Here is a 24,270-nt window from a genome sequence, read left to right as displayed (position 1 = left end):
AAATTATAAAGAAATATTAAATGCATTAAAAGAACTAAATCACAGTATCACTTGCAGCAGAAGGGAGAAAACTCATCTGAAAAACAGTTCCCTCATTCTCTGGCATCAATTGGTGACACACCATTAAAAAACAATACTATCAAAATTATTTAAGAAATATTAACTCCACACAAAAATATTATCACTATTATTAAGAAGTTACTGAGTCCAAAATCCCTCAGTCAGTCAATGGAGTCGCAGCTTGAGAGAAGTTTGACCAGAACCGTCTGTAGTATCCACCCATACCCAAAAACCTCATGACCTCCTTTCGGGTCTCAGGAATCGGTAGGTTGTTGATGGCTTCTACCTTCACTTCAACTGGACTGACCTCACCAAACCCGTCGATGTGCCCTAGGTAAGGCTAAAACGAAAAGTGGAGGTTCATGGAATTGGAGGAGATATTCTAAACTGGATTAGGGTGTGGTTAAAGGACATGAAACAGGGAGTCAGCATTAATGGCACTAAATCATATTGGTGTGACATTATTAGTGGATTACCCCAAGGCTCAGGACTTGGACCATTATTATTTATCATACACATAAACAATATAGATATAGGCGTAGACAGCAACATACTGGAAGTAAATTTGCTGATGACTATAAAATTGGGCGTATAATTAAATCTGACAAAGACTCCGCAAAACTAAAGGAAGATCTAAAAAAAAAAAAATATGATCTTAAAAATGTCAGATGAAATTTAATGTGGACAAATTTTACGTACTTGGCCTAGATGTAAACAGAGTAACCAGATATCAGATGAACAACGCTGATATAGAAAAATCCGACCGTGAGAAAGACTTAGGGAACTGCAAGTACCAACCACAACTGTGCAAAAAATTTTTGCATGAAAAATGCAATTTCATGGAAGCCAGATGACAGTGTGCTGTCTCTTGTATAGATACCACCACTTTTAATCTTCAACAACACAGTAGACATTAGTTCAAAAGAACCTTTAAAGCAAATGCAAAAACTTGATTAGCCAAGGAACTTGATGCATTTTTTTTATATAATTCTATCCCTTTTGGTTTTTTTGTAATAAACATTTAAAACTGGTAAAGGCCTTTATGAACACCCTTTTTGTTTTCTGTAAATCCACATTAACTCATATAAACCCGAGAAACAGAGAGTAACACTGACTTAATAAAAACTTTTCTCACTGAGTCTACTCTGTGACGTCACCCAATGAAATAACCAGTGAAATCGACTCCTTAATAAATGGGTCCCGATGCGCTCACCAGCCAGTCTTGCTCAACACATCAGACAGCTAACAAGCCGTTTCATAATCTCCTTGCTGCCCCACCTGCTGTGCCAGTAAGTTCAAATAAAACTCATACAATGATATTTTCTCGGACTAATATTTCTGTGAATCTCCGTTGTTGTTTTACATAGAGAATCGTTTCGGAAATTTTCAAGAAGATGAATTGAAGTCTTCTTGGCACCCTAAGCTTGCTCAACCGTATATTTTATTTTCGTACACAATTTCTTAGTTGACCAGTAAATTTTAGTCTCTTTGCATATACAGGCTGTCATTTTCACATGTAAGTTGCTAATAATGCATTTAAGGTCTTTACACACACATTTATATATATATATATATATATATATATATATATATATATATATATATATATATATATATATATATATATATATATATATTGATAAAATCACACGGGAAAAGGGAAACAACGGAGCACAGAAACTCGGGTACCCTTCTGTGTTTGTTGATCGTTGTTTTAAAATGGCTAAAAAATCCATTCATTCCTCTCAAACCAGACAAATTCCTACACTTAAGAATATTTTGACTGCCCTATCGTTATGAATTTGTCCCGTTAGTTCGGTCCCTCAAGCTTCTAAATATTAATGTTGTTTTCAAGTATGACTCAACCAGTACCAATATGTTAATAAGAAATAGCCCAAGTTTGAATGTAAATGGAAGTGTTTATTGTATTCCATGGAGCAAATGTAATGGTAATTATGTAGGACAGACAGGAAAAACACTGCAGCTCAGAATCAAACAACATAAGTATAATATCAGAACAGCATCTGAAAACAGTGCCTTGTTCGTTCATGTTAGGAATAATAATCATCCCATTGCTTGGGAAAAAGCTAAGAAGTATTTAAATCATCTTGTGTCACAGAAAGACTTCTGGTTGAAGCTAGTTTGATTAAGGAATTAAAATCAATAAACCTAAGTGATGGTCAGTTCAAAACTGATAATATGTTACATAAATTTATTTGTCAGTGGCCCAAGGTTAAAAATATATAGTGTTACGTACTTATGTTCCTGAGCTGGACACCTTACCAGGAACCGGGCGGGAACCGACCCCCGCAAACTCGAAAGTTTTGTTTGCTTACATTTCACCTCATGTTTAGCCTATTGCTACAACACTACTCAGTCTTACTCAGGTATTGTACAGTCTCGTTCAAGATTCTTCTAACACTGCTGGAGACAGCTGACAACTCAAGGCCGTTTCTTTACGATAGTACTTAGTAAAAATTATGAATGAATGTAAAAGTGATCGGTGATTGGTTACTTAGTTCCCCGTTGCTTAATTAATGGTTGGGCTTTGTTGTCTTTTATTTTATTATACTTCTCTGCTGGTATATACTATTAATTTGATTTTAAAATGGATAGAGCAATGAGCCAACCTATATGAAATCATATTTAGATAAATAAACATAAGTAAAAATCGGTAAGTATGTTAAAGAACATCATACATCGGGCACAGCTGTGTGCAGGTTGTTTATGAGGTTGCCTGTTTATCATTAATTTATACTAATATTATCTTCAAACATTTAATCCATTTCGATTAATTAATCCTGTCCTAAGTAACCGATGCTAAACAGAGTTCTTTCTAAAGACGCTGATTTCATGCAACGCAAACTGCTATTTTAATTCGCGGTGGGATTAAACAGAATCATCTGTTCGCTGCTACCTCAAGTAAGTGTGTGTGTGTGCGTGTGTGCCTTAGCCTGTGTGTGTGTGTCAATGCTTGTCTGTGAAAATAGTTGTATAAATGAAACAGTATTATTTAGTTTATTTAATGAAATAATTTATTTTACATTCCCTGGAAAGAGAAATTTATATATAATGTTTTATTTTTATCTATTTATTTATGTTTAAATTATATTTCATTAAATGGATACTACACAGTTTTTACGAAATGAAAGACTCCAATGAGATCCTCCGATGAGCCAGTTTAAAAACAAGGTTTTTTGCGGACAAACAAGCAATAATCGAAAGAAATGTCATTTGAAATATATAAGCTAAGTATACTCGGAGGACAATCGTAATGGATACAATGCAATACAATACATATGCTACCGCATTAGCTACACCTTCAGTACGAGATTTCATTAATTAATGTAATAATTTTTTTATAATTAATAAAAACAGCAAGGGACTCCGTTGAAATAGACTTTCTTCACGAGCGCGTGCGTATGTGTATGTGTATATGCAAGTGTGCGTGAGTGTTAGAGCATTATTGTAAGTTATGAAATAATTGTGGGGTAACGTTGTAACATAGTTTGGTATTTTGGCAAAGATTTCTTCCCATTTGTTATAATAACTGAAAAGAGAAAAATATATACAAATACAACCATTACAGTTGTTACCGCCACAGTAGGATAAACTAGAAGAGAGGGAGAAAGAGAGGGATAGAGAGAAAGAAAGGGAGACAGGAGAGAGCCAGTGTTGACAACAAACTTTGCTGAGGTGTTAAATGTGAAACAGATGCCCTTGCTTCGGGCTGACTCGCTCCTTGTGGGGTTCAGAAGATAGTCTCTAGCCGTCCAGTGAGCTAACAAGTCAGGGAGCTAATAAGTCCTACATTAGACCCGAAACACGTAAGTTTTTATATGGTTTATCACCCCACTCTACTCAAATAAAGAACAATCGAGTCCTACGGGCAAGGGTCTCATTATCCCACAGTCGCTCATTGGGCGGTTACAACAATAAACGTTATCCAAGAATACATAAATATATTGTGAAAGGCATGACATGAACTTATTAAATATGAGATTATGAGATTGGAATATAAAAGATCAATTTCCTCTTCACATGTGCCTTCAAGAGCCGGATCGGACAGCTGTGATCGGACCATTACATATTGTAGGAATTGTGTCGTTATACAGTTGTTTCTTTGTCTCCGTTTCCCTCTCTGATTTTTTCCGTGGTTGACCTTTGTAATTACTACATTGAATCGGGGGTGCTTGAGGACATTCTTGCTGTTTATCTCAAATTTGCTAACCCACACTGATTTGTCTTCAATTAGAATATGACGTCCAATGTATGTGAACCACTGACCTATACATACTGATAATGAATATGATGTATTTCTTTCTTTCTTTGTGTACGAACCTCTGTCCTGCATGGCAGTGACATTATCCACATGAATCTGATCTCTCTCTCTCTCTCTCTCTCTCTCTCTCTCTCTCTCTCTCTCTCTCTCTCTCTCTCTCTCTCTCTCTCTCTCTCTCTCTCTCTCTCTCTCTCTCTCTATATATATATATATATATATATATATATCTGTTAATGAATATTATTCTTCCCCAGAAATGTAAGCCTTCTTCAGCATACCGTCGAGCAACCTGCAACCTGCCCTCGCGATGTCGTTCATTTAACTTCTCCTTGGTGGCGGGAGTTCTATGGTGAATGTCTCCTTCGTGAAGTCTTCGCCTGATTGTTAAAGGGGAAATATTTAATTGTAGATCCTCTCTTATTGAAAATGAAGTCTTGAAGGGGTTGGCCTCAGCGAAATTCCGGATGGCTTCAACTTGTGCAGGTGTTGTTCTGCGCGGCATTACCGTCCTGTGGTGGTCCTTTAAACTTCCCTCCTCTTCCCATCGCTTAATCCAATAATATACAGTTGACCGAGAAAAACCCAATTCTCGTGCAATTTCAGTGGGTGAAAACTCAGCCTCTTTCATGCCGATTATTCTTCCACGTTCAGTGATTTTCTCCGTGTGGTATTCCATGTTGGCAGGGTCCTTCTACAATTGAGGGAGTGGAAGGGTAGTCAGCACTGACAACACCTCTGTCTCCCCCACCTTCCCGCCAATAAAGTCAGCGTTATATTTATATTTATCATGAATTTATAAAAAATAAACGAATAAATAAATAAATAAGATACAAATTTATAATACATTATGCACATTTTTAAAGACACCAGACTAAACGTGACGTAATCGACACAAGTCAGAAACAAGGATTTAGGGTGGTGGGGGGGGCGCAAAGAGTCACTCAACGAAAGAAATGCCATTTGCTGTTTACAATATTCATAGTCTTGGAATGACAATGATATTACTAGATAATGGCTTGTAAAAGTATTAGGTATATGCTACAGTACTAATTCACACCATCAAACGGATGGTTCGTAAGATTAATTACCATCACCTTCAATTGAACAACGTCATTATTAAATACAGACACAGACTGACACACACACACACATACACACACACTCCACATGCGCACACACACTCCACATGCGCACACGCACACACACACTTACTAGAGGTAGCAGTGAACAGATGATTCTGCTTAATCCCACAGGGAAGGAAAACACAGTTTGTGTTGCAAGAAATCAGCGTCTTTAGAAAGAAGTTTTGTTTAGCATCGTTTACATACAGCTGCATTAATTACCCGAAAGGGATTAAACGTTTGAAGACAATATTAGTATAAATTAATGATAAACAGGCAACCTCATAAACAGCCTGCACACAGCTGCGCCCGATGCATGATGTTCTTTAACATACTTACCGATTTTTACTTTTGTTTCATTGTCTAAACATAAATTCATATAGGGTGGCTCATTGCTCTATCCATTTTAAAATCAAATTAACAGTATATACTAGCAGAAAGGCATAATATAATGCGAAACAACAAAGCCCAACCATTAATTAAGCAACGGGGAACTAAGTAACCAATCACTTTTACATTCATTCATAATGTTTACTACGTTGTATAGTAAACAAACGGCCTTGAGTTGCCAGCTGTCTCCATCAGTGTTCGAGACAAGAAACACTAACAACCAGCAATAATCAAACATTAACAATCGCCACACTCATACAACACTTACATAAATATAAAACAATACTCTAACAATCACCCTATTCCTACCACACATAAATGTACATAAACATTACAAACTTACATTACATTCTAAGCCAGAGTAACACAATTTGATATGAACCACAACCGGCTCCGCCGACCAGCGATCACCAACTCCACACCCTCGTCCGTCCTGGAGTGCTCTGCCCTCCTCCCTGGTGCACCGCTTCATTACAACTCCGTTCGAGATCTGAACAACACAGATACGGAGCTCCGGAGAGTTTAACCATGAGACCAAGCTATGGGCCACCCAACGTATCCTAGATCCATGACTCGAGGTTCGGAACATCGAATCGGGAGATCGAGTAACGGGGGTGGAGCTGTTCGATATCAAGCTTCGTAATATATATATATATAAATAATCAACGACCTCACCAGCAAGGAATCGAACCCTCGAGGGTTCGATTCCTTGCTGGTGAGGTCGTTGATTATATGTTCAAAGTCCGCGTGTTATATGGACTAAAAATGAAGTATATATATGTACCTCGCGTTTCATACCAGCTGGATTCGGTAAAATGCTACTGACACCACATAAGAGGCATGGGCAGTTTCCCATTGAGGTTCACGGCGCCATCAGCTCGATGAACAGGCTTTGTGTGAAATATAACAGAGTCTAGAACTGCTTTTAGTGTCCTTGTGGCCTAGCCTGTAAGCGTTCCCTAGTCACACCCAGTAGGTCGAGGGTTCGATTCCTTGCTGGTGAGGTCGTTGATTATATGTTCAAAGTCCGCGTGTTATATGGACTAAAAATGAAGTATATATATATATATATATATATATATATATATATACTTCATATATATATATATACAAAGACAACATTTTGTTATTTGGAAATTCATTAAAATTAATTATTTTTTCTTCATAAACATCGTCATGGTAAGTAAAAATCCTTGCAGGTGTCAAGAATTTTAATGTTATTGTTATGCGTTTTCTGGTTCATGATCTACAAAATTAAAAAATCAACTAACTGACGTTCCGAGTCTCGAGGTCTCAAACTGTTTTTCTTGGTAGTATCTGTTGAGTGAGGTTTGAGACGGTTAACGGATTTATTTGGATGGTAAACAGGGAAGGTCATGTTCGTTTATTTTTTTCGTAAATTCAGCGGTTAATGGATATATTATCAATGGCATTAACTTTTCGACAAAATCATTATACGCGAAAGTTCTGAAAGATGTAACTTAAATTCATATCTCTTATAAATTAAATCCTTTGAACTTTGAGTGGGAGAGTAGGCGTAGTGACCTGACGTCCAGGAAGGGCGCAACAGGCTATGCACCCTTTACTGAGTGTGTATAACGAACTTGTGAACGGATCTGTACATGGCATTCAGATATCCTAGAACTGTATGATATTATTGGTCCATGATAATTTTTATTAAAGTTATTTGTTAAACTAAAGTTACGAATATAAAGGTTTAGGTTATTTATTATTTAATTAATGCAGTGGTTCACAAAGAGTTACCGTGCTGTTCAAAGGTAAATCATATATGCTTACTAGATAACATAAAACCTTGTATTAATGATCCCTTTACTGCATGTGGTATTTTTTAAATTATACTGTTTAAAATTTCAGTTCTCCTTATTTATAAATACACACAGAACCGAGGGTCTGTAAAGAACCTTAAATAGCTGCAACTGGTTCTGCGGTGTAACCTGAGTTCTTGACGTCTTGTTTGTCAGGGCACAGAGCCATCAGAGTGACACGTCCAGTACGTATCCAGTTCAACAGCTGTATAGTAATTTGTCAATTAAATGTATTGTAATAGGTTGGAATATTATGTTTTGAATGTTACTACATAATCTACATTCCACTATAAAAAGTTTCGTTTCCGGACGGTTATTTTACCGAAGTTTCGGCCAGAACCGGAACTCCATAAAATCGAGGTTCCTGTTGGAAGTAACCGGCAGGAACTACAGTAAGTTCCGATGCATCTCTACTAACCACTACCATCAATTAGAAATTGCAAAAGTAAACTTTGCTGTTTCATTCATACAGGACTATGGGACATCAATACGGATACAAACAAACATCTTTGGATGACCGTGCTAGGTTCGTGGGGATGTGGATGAGAGGCATGTCGACCCGCCTTATCGCGAGAGAGACAGGTACAAGTGTCACAACCGTACACAGGTGGATAAGTCGATGGCACAAAAAGGGAAATGTCAACAGGCGTCCCCGTCGTGTCAACCCTCGACCATTGAAGGAAGAATCAGTGAACGTTACAACTGTGATGTCCTCACCTGTGATGACCACAAAGAATGTCGCTAATGATCTCTATTGTTACACTAAACCTAAATATTTTCCTCCTTTCTGGCATCACAGCCAAGTGCCTCATATTCTATCTTCCTTTAGTGATAGCCTAAATGTTTTGCGGCTGATTCACACACTAACGACTGTGAAATTACTTTCCAGTCATTTAAACTTTCATTAAATTTATAGTTATCAATAAACAAATCTTGTCCCTCCGATGACATCATAACTTTCAGTGTCGATAAAAAAAGTAAAAATATATCCCTGCTGTATAAACCCCAAAACGTCTTGAGTAAAGTATACAGATTAAACACAGGGTTGATCTTTCTTTACAGATGTAAATTAATGCATACCTGATATCAAGAATAGAGTAGACAAATTTAGTGTTTATATGAACTCGTTAAGAAAAAGTCTTTGCATTGTAACTAAAAATAAACTTACCCTGTAGTAGTTTCTATCACATCTACTTTCCTTCGTTATCCCAAAAAACACATCATTATCACGTGATTCTTGATTTTATACTAACATGTGTTAAATATTGATTACGTGGGACGATTTGATTAAGACAAGTTTCGACATCACATCTGAGCATTTTCTGTATTTTAACCAAAGATCATAAATGAACAGACTCAAATAATCGGTTAATGTAAAAGACATGTGGTGGTTCTCCAGAGAGGAATAAGAAAAGATGTGTTTGTGGTACGAGAAAATTTTGAAAAATATGGCAATTGGGTAGAATTAAAAGATCAATGAAGTATCAAATTTTGAAATGTCAAACGTACAAAAAAGTAAGTTTTGAAAGAAAAGAATATAGATAATAATAAATGTAATAATATAAAAGGGGGGAAATAAAAAAAAGTATTAAAAGATATAAATTAAGATTATTTTAAAGAAAAGACGCCAATATTTTGTGAACAAATTTGAAAAACACACTTATTTGGCAAATAAATTAGGAATTCTCCAGAAGTAATACGGCTTGTACAAGAACTGGTTTGAATACTGAGTAATAATTTTGACACTAGTGTGGGAGAAAACCAAGGCTCTCTCCTACCTTCAAACGATGTGGTATACTACTGTTACTACTCAGTTGGCGCTGCAGGCCTCTACGATCCCAATCCCATCTGATTCCTGCCAAATACTGAAGCTCTACGGGATTCATCTAAAGATATTCTGAGTCCTCCAACACCTTATTATTCTGTCTAGTTCGTAGAAGCCCTGAGTCTTCGATTTTCAGGAATCCTTATCTCTAATTGGCAATTATATTTATTTAGTATATGTCTGAGGGCGAGCGACCACAGTCCTCCACTCTAAACGTTCTCGGGCTGTTTTTACCAATCCTCTGAGGTTTTGTATCTCTCTGGAGACCCAATTTTTAATTTAAATTTTCCATCCTAGTCTCTGCCTTCTCCTGGCCCTCCTACCCTCAACTTTGTTCATTAATATGTCAAGTACTACTCAAGAAGATTTTGTTAGTCTTGATACTTCTTCATTTATTTACATGCCAGTGTAGCTTATTCTTAGCATTCGTCTATAACACTACATGTCAAAGGCCTCCTCCACACCCTCTTTCTGGTGTCTGATGAAAGTGTTCACGCTTCTGACCCATACATCAGCCCTTGCCGTATAAGGCCTGGCAGCAGCCCTTTTCTTAAATTGAAGTTAATGTCTCCTTTCGTTAGGTACTTTGGCCTATTAAATGCTGTTTTTGCTTGACCTATTTTGCTTTTATATCTTCCATACATGTATCATCATAGCTAATGTTACCTCCCGAATAGGCCTACACAAACTTTTCCACTTGTCTAAGTTCCCTGTTGCCTACCATAATTTACATTTTTAGGATTTGATTCTAATTTGGAAACAACATTACTTTAGTCTTTACAGCATTAACTTTTAAACTATATTTTTCACTTTTTGAACTTATCTGTGAACGAGCATTTGTAATGCCTCTTCACGGCCTGTGATAAGAGCAGTCATCTACATATCGTGTACTTGATATTACTTTACCATTAACTCTTAGTCCTTCAATATAACTTATAACTTCTTTCATTAAGAATTCTGAATATATATATTATAAAAACATTGGAGATAGAACACAGTCTTGAATTACTCCCTGTCTACCTGTGAACTAATTAGTAAGATTTTTATTCTAACACTGCAGCCTCCTGTTGCCTGTAAAGATTCATTCCACTTTAATATCTTCTTCATTAATGCCAACTCCATCCAAGATCTCTATAAATTCATTGTACTTTACCTTAGTAAAAGTTTTTTTTTCAAAATCAACTAAGCAGATATTTAAATTTCTTGGGACCTCTAAATCCCTTTCACTTAAAATTCTCAAACCAAATACAGCTTCTCTGATTCCCTTTCCCCTTTTCCCGCCCAAAATACATTTTGCTCTTCAGATAATTCACTTTCTGTTCTCAAGTTTGTTCTACTTAAAAATATGTTTAATATTTTTTTGCAGGCATGACTTACTAAGCTTATTGTTTTAAACTGGGTGCACTGTAAGGCTCCTGACATTTTAAGTATAATACAAATATTGATTTTTTAAATTACTGGGAAGGTCTCCTTTAAAATATATAGAATTACAAATTTTAGTCCAACAATGTATCCCATTCTTGCCCATTGGTTTTAAAATTCTGCTGGAAGCTGATTAACCCCACAAGCTTTATTAATGTTCATTTTGCGCACAGCTGCCTCAACTTTTGCTTCAAAAATTGGCATTTCTTACCACTACTCTATCCTTAACATTATATAGCTTATCTATTTTATTTCTTCTGTCTCAAACAGGATCCCACCCCATTTATATTTTCTTTTCTAGTTCTTTGTTTAAACTTTCTGTACATTTCCCTATGATTATGCCTTATGTCATCATCTGCAATCTCCTTGTATTTCCTTTCCAGTTCATATTTTTTTTACGGGGATTAACCCACCCGGGCACAGGTCACTGACTCACATCGGGGCCTGGGATGTATTAATAATAATAATAATAATAATAATAATAATAATAATAATAATAATAATAATAATAATAATAATAATAATAATTGTAATAATTGTAATAATAATAATAATAATAATAATAACAACAATAATAATAATAATATTAATAATAATAATAATACATTAATAATAATAATAATAATAATAACAATAATAATAATAATACAGTAATAATAATAATTTTCTTGGCCTGCCTGCATTCCCTTTGAATTTCTTTGTTATTTTTTATCAGAGCTCTACCTTTTCATATTTCTTCCTTTGATTTTTATTTTAAAATTTATTTGCCATCCACTTACTTTTAGCTTCGTTCCTCCTATGTCCTAAAAGCCTTTCCCTAGTCTCTTACATTATTTTCTGTAATTATTAAATTGTTATCGTACTTAGAGCTTACCTAAATTCTATTTGATTTTGTCCATGGCTTTTCTTTTTCCTTTATTAAAGTTTTAGCCTCACAAAAAACAACATTAGCTCGTGGTCTGACCCACAATTTGCCCCTGGATAGGTCTTGGCTCAGGTTAATGAATTTATAAGTCTTCCCTGAATTATATTGTAATCTATTTGATTCCTGACAATGCTATTTACGTAGCCTTTGTTGAGACCCACATATTGAGATGCCTATACCCTTTCCACGCTAACCTAGCCCGTAAGCCACGCCCTTTGTCTGTAGCTACAAGTAGTTGATTGGTTCCCCTGAGCGTTTTACCAACCCCCCTCCTATCCCGGACTGCGCGTGTATAAATGCGTATTTTTATCAACCTTTTATGATAAATATTTAACATTTTCTAACTTTCTCTCTGAAGTGCTAATGCATTGAATTCATTTGCATTTTGACAGTGCAGATTATTTTAGATAATAACAGGTCTGCTTACCAATTGTAAGCACATTTAGTTTGAATTTTCTATGAACCAATCAGTTATTAGCATAGAATAGGGGCGTGGGTTACGGGCCAGGTTAGTGTGGAAATAGGGTGTTGTTCAAACCATGTTTTTGCATTTAACATCTTGTTTTCCTTACAAAAATAAATTAACATTTCTCCTCTCATTTATTGTATATTAGCCAACCCATGTGATCCTACTAACGGTCCTACTGTCCCTTTCCCAACTTTTCGAGGTCTTTTGTTTTCTTTAAATCTTCATAAACGTTTCTATGACTTCTTTCTTACTATCATTTATTGGTGCATAAAGCTGTATTATTACCAAGCACATATATATATATATATATATATATATATATATATATATATATATATATATATATATATATATATATATATATATATTTGATAAAATCACACGGGAAAAGGGAAACAACGGAGCACCTTAGCTTTCGTCTTTATTCAAGACATCTTCAGAGGCAACTGGATTACATGGACAGAGAGAGGCTTAAATATACAGGGTGACCTTAAAAACATGAGGTCAGGTCATAATGATTTCATCCACTAATCCCCACACCACACACGTAGAGGAGCTTAAGAGAAAGGGGGTGACGTGACTAGTCAGGTCAGGTCAGAAAAAAGGGACCCACAAAATAACTATCATACATCTAGATCAAAGGTTTTCAAAGCATTTTTAACCTTGGGCCACTGACAAATAAATTTATGTAACATATTATCAGTTTTGAACTGACCGTCACTAAGGTTTATTGATTTTAATTCCTTAATCAAACTAGCTTCAACCAGAAGTCTTTCTGTGACACAAGATGATTTAAATACTTCTAAGCTTTTTTCCCAAGCAATGGGATGATTATTATTCCTAACATGAACGAACAAGGCACTGCTTTCAGATGCTGTTCTGATATTGTACTTATGTTGTTTGATTCTGAGCTGCAGTGTTTTTCCTGTCTGTCCTACATAATTACAATTACATTTGCTACATGGAATACAATAAACACTTCCATTTACATTCAAACTTGGGCTATTTCTTATTAACATATTGGTAATGGTTGAGTCATACTTGAAAACAACATTAATATTTAGTAGCTTGAGGGACCGAACTAACGGGACAAATTCATTACGATAGGGCAGTCAAAATATTCTTAAGTGTAGGAATTTGCCTGGTTTGAGAGGAATGAAAGGATTTTTTAGCCCTTTTAAAACAACGATCAACAAACACAGAAGGGTACCCGAGTTTCTGTGCAATGGAACGAATGTGTTTCAATTCATCGTCAATAAATTCAGAGTCACAAATACGCAGACATCTTAAGAACATAGCAGAAAAAACTGACATTTTGGTAGACTCCAGGTGATTCGATAAAAAGTGTATGAAACTGTCTACCTGTGTGGGCTTTCTGTATACCTTAAATTTGTAGTTTTGGCCATTTCTCATGATAAGCATATCAAGGAATGGAAGGGATCCATTTATTTCTCTTTCAATTTTGAATGTGATACTTGGGACAATATCATTAAGCTTGTCTAAAAATTCCAATGGGTCACTGTTTCTAGGCCAAAGACAAAGAACATCATCTACATATCTATACCATGGAGGAATAAAGTCCACTATATTGGGTAGTAATCTAGACTCAAAAAACTCCATATAAATACAGGCTAGAGGAGCAGAAAGACAATTACCCATGCTCATGCCAAATATTTGCTTGTAGAACTTCCCATTTGCTCTAAACACATTGTCAGTTACGCATAACTCTATCAATTTGAGGAAAGTATCATGTTCAATAGTTAAATCTAACAGTTGTAATTTATCTTTAAGAAATGAAAGTAGGTCTTTCACAGGTACTCTAGTGAACAGTGAATTTACATCAAAACTTATTAATTCGCAAGGTTCATTGTGTTTCTTGAGTTTATCAATTAAATATATATATATATATTTAATATATATATATTAAATATATATATATATATATATATATATATATATATATATATATATATATATATATATATATATATATATATATATATATATATATATATATATAAAACAAGTATGTCTGTGTGTTTGTTTGTGTGTGTGTCCGCACGAGAATCTCGGAAACTACTTTACCGATCTGTAGTGATGATGGATGGTGTTATATGTAGTGATGATGGATGGTGTTATATGTAGTGATGATGGATGATGTTATATGTAGTGATGATGGATGTTATTAGTGATGATGGGTGGTGTTATATGTAGTGATGATGGATGGTGTTATATGTAGTGATGATGGATGGTGTTATATGTAGTGATGATGGATGATGTTATATGTAGTGATGATGGATGTTGTTATAAGTAGTGATGATGGATGGTGTTATATGTAGTGGTGATGGGTGGTGTTATATGTAGTGATGATGGATGGTGTTATATGTAGTGATGATGGATGATGTTATATGTAGTGATGATGGAGGGTGTTATATGTAGTAATGATGGATGGTGTTATATGTAGTGGTGATGGGTGGTGTTATATGTAGTGATGATGGGTGGTGTTATATGCAGTGATGATGGATGATATTATATGTAGTGATGATGGATGGTGTTATATGTAGTGGTGATGGGTGGTGTTATATGTAGTGATGATGGATGGTGTTATATGTAGTGATGATGGATGATATTATATGTAGTGATGATGGATGGTGTTATATGTAGTGGTGATGGGTGGTGTTATATGTAGTGATGATGGGTGGTGTTATATGCAGTGATGATGGATGGTGATATATGTAGTGGTGATGGGTGGTGTTAAATTTTTTTTTATGGGGATTAGCCCACCCAGGCACAGGTAACTGACCCACATCGGGGCCTAGGGGGCGAAAATGTAATAATGATAATAAAGAACCATAAAGAAATACAAATTGAAAACAAAATTAGTGAGAAACAATATACAGTATATACGTTGTGTTGTCAATAGTAAGAGAAACAATTGAGACCCTGCAATTGTGTGTAAATGAAGCAAAAAGTCAGATCAGCAACCTGGGACTTGGTCACATATGGCAGCAGGGTCTACCATAGACAACATATTATGCTTCCAATATCTTCCCAGGCGGTAGTACCTCCCTGTTTGGTAGCTGCCTAATACCTAGTGATGATGGATGATGTTATATGTAGTGATGATGGATGTTGTTATATGTTGTGTTGATGGGTGGTGTAAAATGTAGTAGTGCTAATGGATGGTGTTATATGTAGTAATGATGGATGGTGTTATATGTAGTGATGATGGGTGGTGTTATATGTCGTGATGATGGGTGGTGTTATATGTAGTGATGATGGGTGGTGTTATATGTCGTGATGATGGGTGGTGTTATATGTAGTGATGATGGATGTTGTTATATGTGTATGTGTTCTGGGTATCAAGTTCTATCTACAGGAACGAACACAAACACCTGAAGAGTTTCGTAGGTTCTATTTACTGGATAAACAGATATGTACACAAGGGAGGTGGAGCTCCTTACTCTGTATGGGGGTCAACTAGTCTCTAGGTGACATGTGGTGAGTGATACATTAGCAGCTTCCATATGTCGCCAGGCACATTAATTAAGCATGTGGGACATGGTAAATACATTGCCACACGCTGCTAGCTGGGCTGAATAAATAGTGTATTTAAATGGAGCACATTCATAATATACATACAGCATACATAATATACATACATAATACATAATATACATACAATATGTTATATGGGTGGTCCCCTACAATCCTCTTTTGAGTAAAGCATTCAATGCGCACATCAATGTGGAGTAATATAATTCAGTCAAGTCCATCAAGTATGTTTGCAGATTCGTCAACAAAGGCTCTGACCAAGCGATCTTTGCATTGGAAAAGGATGGAAATCATGATGAGGTGACACAGTTTCAGCAGGGCCTATATATATGCAGCAATGAAGCCCTATGGAGAATTTTTAGTTTTCCCGTACACGAACGATGTCCAACAGTAGTTCATCTGGCTGTTCACCTGGAAAATGGACAAAGAGTATACTTCACAGAAGAGTCTCTACAAAATCAAATGGCAAATCCTGCTGATGCGACTCTCACTACATTCTTTAAGCTTTCACAGGAAGATGAGTTTGCTCAAACACTCCTGTATGTTGACGTACCCAAGTTCTACATATGGCAGGCTTCAATGAAAAAGTTCCAGAGAAGATCTCAAGGATCCGATGTTGAAGGATATCCAGGGATAAAGTCAGGCAATGCTTTGGGATGTGTCTACACGGTTCACTCCAACAAATTTGAATGCTATTGTTTGAGACTACTTTTGCAACACATCCGTGGCCCAACATCAAATGTAGCACTCAAGACAGTAAACGGACAAGTCTGCAGAACCTATCAGGAAGCGTGCAATCTCCTTGGCCTATTGGAAGATGATAGTCACTGGAATGACACATTAGAAGAGGCAGCAGCTACTCAATCGCCAGCGAGAAAGAGGAACCTGTTTGCCATCATGATTGCTACATGTCGACTTTCCAACCCAAGCCAGCTCTGGAAAAACCACCAAGAAAGTCTTTCAGAGGATCTGCTTCATCAAGCAAGAAGAGAACATCCTGGTCAAGAGATTGAGTTCATGGATGACATGTTCGACAGGGCTCTGATCATGCTGGAAGACAAAGTGATGGAGCTATGCGGGAAAATCCTGATTAATTTTGGATTGCCTTCCCCAAACCGAGAAGAACCAGTAGCTGAAAAAAGGGAGTTGCTCAGAGAGACAGACTACTCAGTTAAAGTTCTGGTGAATTTTGTTGAAGAAAATGAGCCTCACCTGGTGAGGCTCATGAATAGATCTTGCAAGCGATACAAGCGGAGCACGGAGGTATGATCTTTCTTGATGCACCTTGCAGGACAGGAAAAACATTCTTGATCAACCTTCTGTTGGCCAAAGTACGTCATCAGGGGAAAATTGCTCTTGCTGTGGCACCCTCAGGCATTGCTGCAACACGATTAGAAGGAGGACGTACTGCACACTCAATTTTTAAACGGCCTCTCAACCTCTCTCACAATGAGAATCCAGTGTGCAACATCAAAAAAGGATCGGCAAAGGCAAAACTCTTAGAAAAATACAGCCTCATAGTCCGGGATGAATGCACTATGTCTCACAAGTTAGCGTTTGAAGCATTGGACAGGACCTTGCAAGACATACGAGAAAATGACCAGCTCATGGGTGGCATTACAATGGTCATTGCTGGAGACTTTCGTCAGACCCTACCTGTCATTCCTCGAAGCACTCCAGCTGATGAATTGAATGCGTGCCTCAAGGCATCATACCTTTGGAGAAGTGTTCAGACACTCGCCCTATCCACAAACATGAGAGTACATCTACAAGGAGATCAGAATGCTGGACGGTTTGCAAACCTTTACTACAGATTGGGAATGGAAATTCTCCTGTAGATTCAGAAGGACAAATAATCATTCCTCAAGGATGTGGAAATGCTGTAAAGTCCTCAACTGAGCTAACTAAGATGGTCTACCCAAACATTATCCACCACTAGAAGGATCACTAGTGGCTGCGTGAACGCGCAATTCTGGCACCAAAGAATGAAACAGTGGCTGAAATCAACATGACTCTACTCAGACAGCTTCCAGGCAGTGAGACCTCATTCAAATCTGTTGATACAGTAATCGACCAGGACCAAGCAGTCCAGTACCGTGCAGAATTCCTTAATTCTTTGGAGCCCGCTGGAATGCCTCCTCACCACCTCACTCTCAAGATTGGAACTCCTATAATGCTCTTAAGAAATCTTGAACCACCAATCCTCTGCAATGGCACAAGACTGGTGGTGAAGAACATGATGCCACATGTACTGGAAGCTACAATACTGACAGGAAAAGCTAAAGGAGAGGACGTTTTTATACCAAGGATACCTCTCATCACCACTGACCTGCCATTTGAGTTCAAGCGACTTCAGTTCCCGGTTAAAGTGAGCTTTGCCATGACCATCTACAAAATCCAGGGACAGTCCATAAAGATGGTTGGCCTAAACCTGGTGATTCCTTGCTTCTCTCATGGACAGTTCTATGTTGGATGCTCCAGAGTGGGAACTGGCAAAAATCTGTACATACTTGCTGCTAATGGCAAAACCAAAAATGTGGTCTACCTTAATGCACTACAGTGAGACAATGTGTAGCCTCCCGGAGGGTAGCGTCCTACCGTGGCCGAGCGAAAGAGCGATTCCGCTAGTATATATATATATATATATATATATATATATATATATATTTCATAAGCCTAATAAGGCACGCGGACTTCTACATACAATCAACACCTCAACCCGCAAGGATTCGAACCCACGGCACACAAGCCTATGACTGTGACCGGGGAACGCTAACCGCTGGACCACCAGAATACTAAAAGCAGTCCTAGACTTTGTTATATTTCACACAAAGCCTGTTCAACGAGCTTATGGCGCCGTGAACCTCTAATGGGGACCACCCGTATCACTTAGGTGGTCAGAGTAACGTTTTACCAAATCCGGCTTCGAAACACGAGGATCCATATATATATTTCATTAGCGCCATAAGCTCGTTGAACTGGCTTTGTGTGAAATATAACAAAGTCTAGGAATGCTTTTAGTATCCTGGTGGTCCAGCGGTTAGCGTTCCCCGGTCACAGTTATCGGCTTGTGGGCCGTGGGTTCGTGGTAGGAAGGCTGAGAAATTAATTAGGAGCGAAGACGTGATCGCATTAATGGAACGAAGAGACAGGTAGAACCCCACAAGAGAAGCATCACCCAGAGCAGCCAATGACAACAGTAGCCAGAGAATATCACTTTAGTTCTGCAAAAATTAGTCCCAGTCTCTAAAAGCTTCACGACAGAGAAGACAATGTTCGTGAACAAGTACTTTAATGACATAATTCCGAATAAGATCAATCCATTCTTTTCATACGAGGCAGCCTTGAATGCTATGACAAAATAAGTAAGCAAAATCAAATCCCTCATATTTTGTGAAATCATTCGCAATCTTCTGAACAGAACAGACGTGTTAACTTCTTCAGTACGATGAAGTAACCCCTCCAGTATGATGACTTAACTTCTTCAGTACCCTAATTTTTGCCCTTGAGTTGGATGACTTTAACCCTTGAATACGATAATTGTACCCATTGAGTACGATGACTTTACCCCTGAGTATGATTAATTAATCCCTTGAGTAAGGTGTTATCATATTCAATGGGTAAGTCATCATATTGAGAGGGTTAAGCGTCCACTGGGAAACAACCTCACTACTAACACCAAATGATATAAGGGGGCAACTAAGGTTAAGAGACGAAATTTGACGAAAATGAGACAATACTCTAAAAAATTGCGCCAAAACGCATGTGAAACGTATAGAAAATATCGAGTTATATTTCAATTATTATATATTTTTTTAATGGACGGGGTAGTGGGGGCGGAGTGGTATTTAAATCTGAAGTAATATGAAGTGCTCTATAATCGGTTACTTATTAAAAAAAATCATATATCTTTTTATAATCCCATCGGAGGAGGAGGGGATATAATACTCACCATGTGGGTGTGCCTTTGTTTGTCTACCTGTATATAATCATATTCAAATGTCTATAATGAGAAAATCTTTGAAAATCAACTCGTCAACATATCAACTGAGGTTCAAATCGTTCAGTGCAAATATTGTATAGGTATAGTGAATGTGATTGCGATTTTCATCTACAAATTCTACTTATTAGAAACATTATCACTACATTATCATCGCATTCATAGTAAATAATATTACAAGACTGTTAGCAATGTTTATTAGACTATAGTGATTGGAAGTATAATTTGGAATATGAGATGTAACATATAATCATTTTATGTTCCTCACTTTGTTCCAGCCGCATGTGATATGTCAAGATGGTGTCGGTATTAACGCCACTGTTCATCCTCGTTTTCATTGCCATCTTGACTATGGCACAGTTGAAGGCACCAAAGAGTAAGTAAACAAAAGACGTGTTTTAACTAAAGTACGTTATTTTCGTCGATAATTCCCATTCTTTCCCTGCCCGCAGAGACAGCGAGGCAGGGTTGTGCTTTCAATCTTTTCTAGTAACTGTATGTATCTATATACTGTATATGTATGTATGTATGTATGTATGTATGTATGTATGTAGTGGGCAGCTACCAAACAGGGAGGTACTACCGCCTGGGAAGATATTGGAAGAATAATGTGTTGTCTAATGGTAGATCCTGCTGCCATATGGTATCACGAAAACTGTGACCAATTCCCAGGTTGCTGAGCTGACTTTCTGCCTCATGTACACACAATTGCAGGGTCTCAATTGTCTGTCTTAATACTGACAACACAACACATATAACCGTACTCACTCTTGATATGTTTTATTCTTTCTATTCTTTCATTCTTCTGTGATATCAGTTGACAATAATATTAAAGCGGGGCCTTCTCGAATGGGTCACACAGGTCGGGAAGGTTGTGGACCCCAGGGCCGACCTGATCATCATCAAACTACTGGGGCTTCAACTGACGTCACTGCGGTTGCTGGAGGATCGGCTTTTTTCACACTTCATTTTTCCAACATTCGCGGCCTGAGATCCAATTTTCCTTCCGTGGAGCACCATCTACTAACTTCATCCCCCGACCTCTTACTACTATCTGAACTTCAACTGACCAAAGCATCTTCACCCAAACCTTTTCAAGTCTCCACCTACAACTTTTTAAACCTCCTTCCGTTCTAAGGGAGGTGTATGCTCGACTCACGGATTTTGAATCTTCTCTTTATGATGTTATCTGGTTCAAAATATCTCTGCCTGCTAAGACTATTTTCCTTTTTTCCTATACTGTTCTTCCAACTCTACTACCAATAATTTCGAACTCTTTGACTATCTCACTTCTTGCCATGAGTCGTTGCTATCCACACACCCCAACACCGAGATCCTCTACCTAGGGGATTTCAATGTTCATCACAGAGAGTGGCTTGACTCTGTAAGGGATGACCCAGGTGGAGCTGAGGCACTCTCTTTTTCCTTACTTAATAATAATCTGGAACAAATAATTAAACATCCTACACGCGTTCCTGATCAACACGATCAACTTGCGAACATTCTTGATCTTTGTTTTACCTCTAACCCCTCACACCATTCATACTCAATTTCTGCCCCCTTAGGGTCTTCTGATCACAATCTTATTTCTATTAAATCATACTGGGCACGACCACCTCCCCATCCCCCCTCTAAACGTCAACTATGGCACTATCGGAGGGCAAACTGGCAAACCTTGCGAGAATTCTTCTCCGTTTTCCTTGGGATGAATGTTGTTTTTCCACTCGGGACGCCTCGGTATGTGCTGACAGCATTGCTGGTGTGTTACGAGGTGGTATGAGTGCATTTATCCCGTCCTCTACCAAAACTTTCACTCTACAATCATGGTTTGATCGTTCCTGTTCTCTTGCATGTAGGGAGAAAGATAGGGCTAAAGGGCATATCAAGTTATGAAACTATCTCCTTCTCCTATTACCCACTCCTCTTTCATTACTTATAGGAATCGTTGTAATGCTATTCTTCGTAGGGTCAAGTGGAATTTAAAAAAAAATGAAAGACCGCTGTCCTGACTAACTCTTCTTCTAGTAAATACTTCTGGTCCTTAAACAAAATCATCTGCAATAACTTCAGCACTCCCCCTTTTCTTCCTCTCTTCCGACCTGATAACTCTATAGCCAACTCTCCCCCTGATAAAGCCAATCTCTTTGGCATCTTATTCTCCTCTAACTCAACCTTAGACGATTCTAACTCTATCCCTCGTACTCCTGCTGTTCCTACTGAACCTACGCACTTCCCTATAATCTCTACTCGTAGGTTTGCTGGTGTGTTATCCAGGTTGAATGTGAGTAAAGCTCACGGACCGGACAGAACATCCGCTCGTGTTTTGAGAGAGTGTGCTGAAGTTCTTGCCCCTGTGTTTGCTCGCCTCTTTCGCCTTTGCCACAAAACCCAAACTTTTCCTTCTTCTTGGAAGCATGCCTCGATTCAGCCCAGCCCATCCTGAAGAAGGGTGACCATTCCAACCCCTCTAACTAACGCCTCATTTTCAAAACTATTTTAAACTCTCATTTTCTCCGTCACCTTGAACTCTATTCTCTTTTATCGGATCACCAGTATGGCTTTCGCCAGGCGAGATCTACTAGTGATCTGCTCTCCTACTGCACCCATCTTTGGTCATCCTCTCTTAGGGATTATGGGGAACTTTCGTCGTGGCTCTCGACATCTCCAAGCCATTTGACAGGGTATTACACTAGTCTTTGCTTTCTAAACTTTCCTCTTGTGGTTTCCTTCCCCCACTTTGTTCTCTAATTTCTAGCTCCCTTGAGAAACGATTCATGGCAGTTGTTGTCGGGGTATCAAACCTCTCTGTCTTTCTCTACCTAGCGGTGTCACACAGGGTTCTGTTCTTTCACCTACTCTCTTCCTTCTTCTCATCAATGATTTACTTCACACTACAACTAATTCTATCTATTCTTACGCTGATGATTCTACTCCTCACTCTTCTTCACATTTTCCCTTCCCCCTAATTCTCAAACTAGATCTGGGGGGAATAAAATTGGTTAAATTCGATTGTAATAAAACTCAGTATTTGCGAATTACACTTTTCAAATTAGGTGATCACATTTCAGGACGCAATCATTCTGCCGAATTCTAAAATAGATATGCTAGGCCTCACCATTTACTCTAATATGTCATGGAAGCCACACATCCTCAACATTGCTAAAGCTGCCCCCCGAAAGCTGGGAATGTCTTATAGATGCCGCAGCTACTTCACTCTTGAGCAGTTGCTTCAAGTGTATAAGGGATTCATTCGCCCTAACTTGGAGTTCTACTCTCACATCTGGGATGGCTCTGCTTCTGTCCAACTGTTAGATAGGGTGGAATCAAAGGCATTTCGTCTTATTAATTCTCCTCATTTTGTTGATTTTCATTCTTCTCTTTCTCTTCGACGCAATATTGCTTCACTCTCTCTTTACAGGTACTTTAACGGGCAATGTTCGGTGGATTTGGTATCTTGTGTTCCGCCGGCAATGCCGTGGGCTCGTAACATTCGTTTTGCCCGCGGTGCCCACCGTTCCTCTGTGGATGTCGATCACATTAGAATAACCCATTAAAGTTTATCGTTCTTTCCTCACACAGCCAAACTGTTAAATGCTCTGCCTTCTTCTGTAATTCCATACTCATACAATCTGTCTCACTTCAAAAAACTGGTTTTCCGACATCTTCGTGGTGTAGATTAATATAACCTTTTCCTTTTCCATCTTAATTTCTTTCTATTCTTATATTTTCGCCCCTCCTAGGCCCCGTTGTGGGTCGATGACCTGTGCCCAGATGGGCTATTCCCCGTGAAAAAATTATTTGTATTTATTTGACAAGGTCCACATGATTAACTCGTGGTGAAAATTGCGCCAAAAATGATCAGCTGGTAATAGTTCACCGAATGATAAGATATAAGTTTTTCTGCGGTTACAGAAAAAAAAAATGAGTCTCCACTGGTGACTTTAATTACTTGCAAAAGAGTCACTAGTTCAATACTTATATATCTTTTTTTGGTTAGCCCAGTGCTCGCCCGCCTCTCCTGACTAATTTACATTATTTTCTAGACTAATTTTTCACCTTACTTTTTAATGCAGCTTATCATAACGGCCCACAGCGACTGCATGACAGGGTATTGTCCTCGGTTCTGTGTATGATGATGATGATGATGATGATGATGATGATGATGATGATGATGATGATGATGATGACGACGACGATGATGATGATGATGACGATGATGATGATGACGATGACGATGATGATGATGATGACGATGACGATGACGACGATGACGACGATGACGATGACGATGACGACGACGATGACGACGACGACGACGACGACAATAATAATAATAATAATAATAATAATAATAATAATAATAATAATAATAATAATAATAATAATAATAATAAT

At 37.8% G+C, this 24,270-nt stretch overlaps 1 protein-coding gene across 1 annotated transcript in view; it reads left to right on the top strand.

Annotated features, from left to right (window-relative positions):
* Window positions 1-1,215: 1,215 nt before the first annotated feature.
* LOC121873802 overlaps window positions 1,216-24,270 on the top strand; it is a 34,326-nt gene continuing 11,271 nt past the window's right edge. Inside the window, exons 1-2 of the mRNA XM_042377506.1 lie at window positions 1,216-1,349; window positions 20,154-20,251. Of these exons, the coding sequence (XP_042233440.1) occupies window positions 20,173-20,251 (79 nt within the window). The 5' untranslated portion in view covers window positions 1,216-1,349; window positions 20,154-20,172. The remainder of the gene's footprint in view (window positions 1,350-20,153; window positions 20,252-24,270) is intronic.

The sequence above is a fragment of the Homarus americanus genome, unplaced genomic scaffold, assembly GCF_018991925.1.
Source record: "Homarus americanus isolate GMGI-L3 unplaced genomic scaffold, GMGI_Hamer_2.0 scaffold25827, whole genome shotgun sequence".
Classification (NCBI taxonomy): domain Eukaryota; kingdom Metazoa; phylum Arthropoda; class Malacostraca; order Decapoda; family Nephropidae; genus Homarus; species Homarus americanus.
The sequence above is the reverse complement of the archived record's forward strand: the minus strand, read 5'-3'. Positions and strand labels throughout refer to the sequence as shown.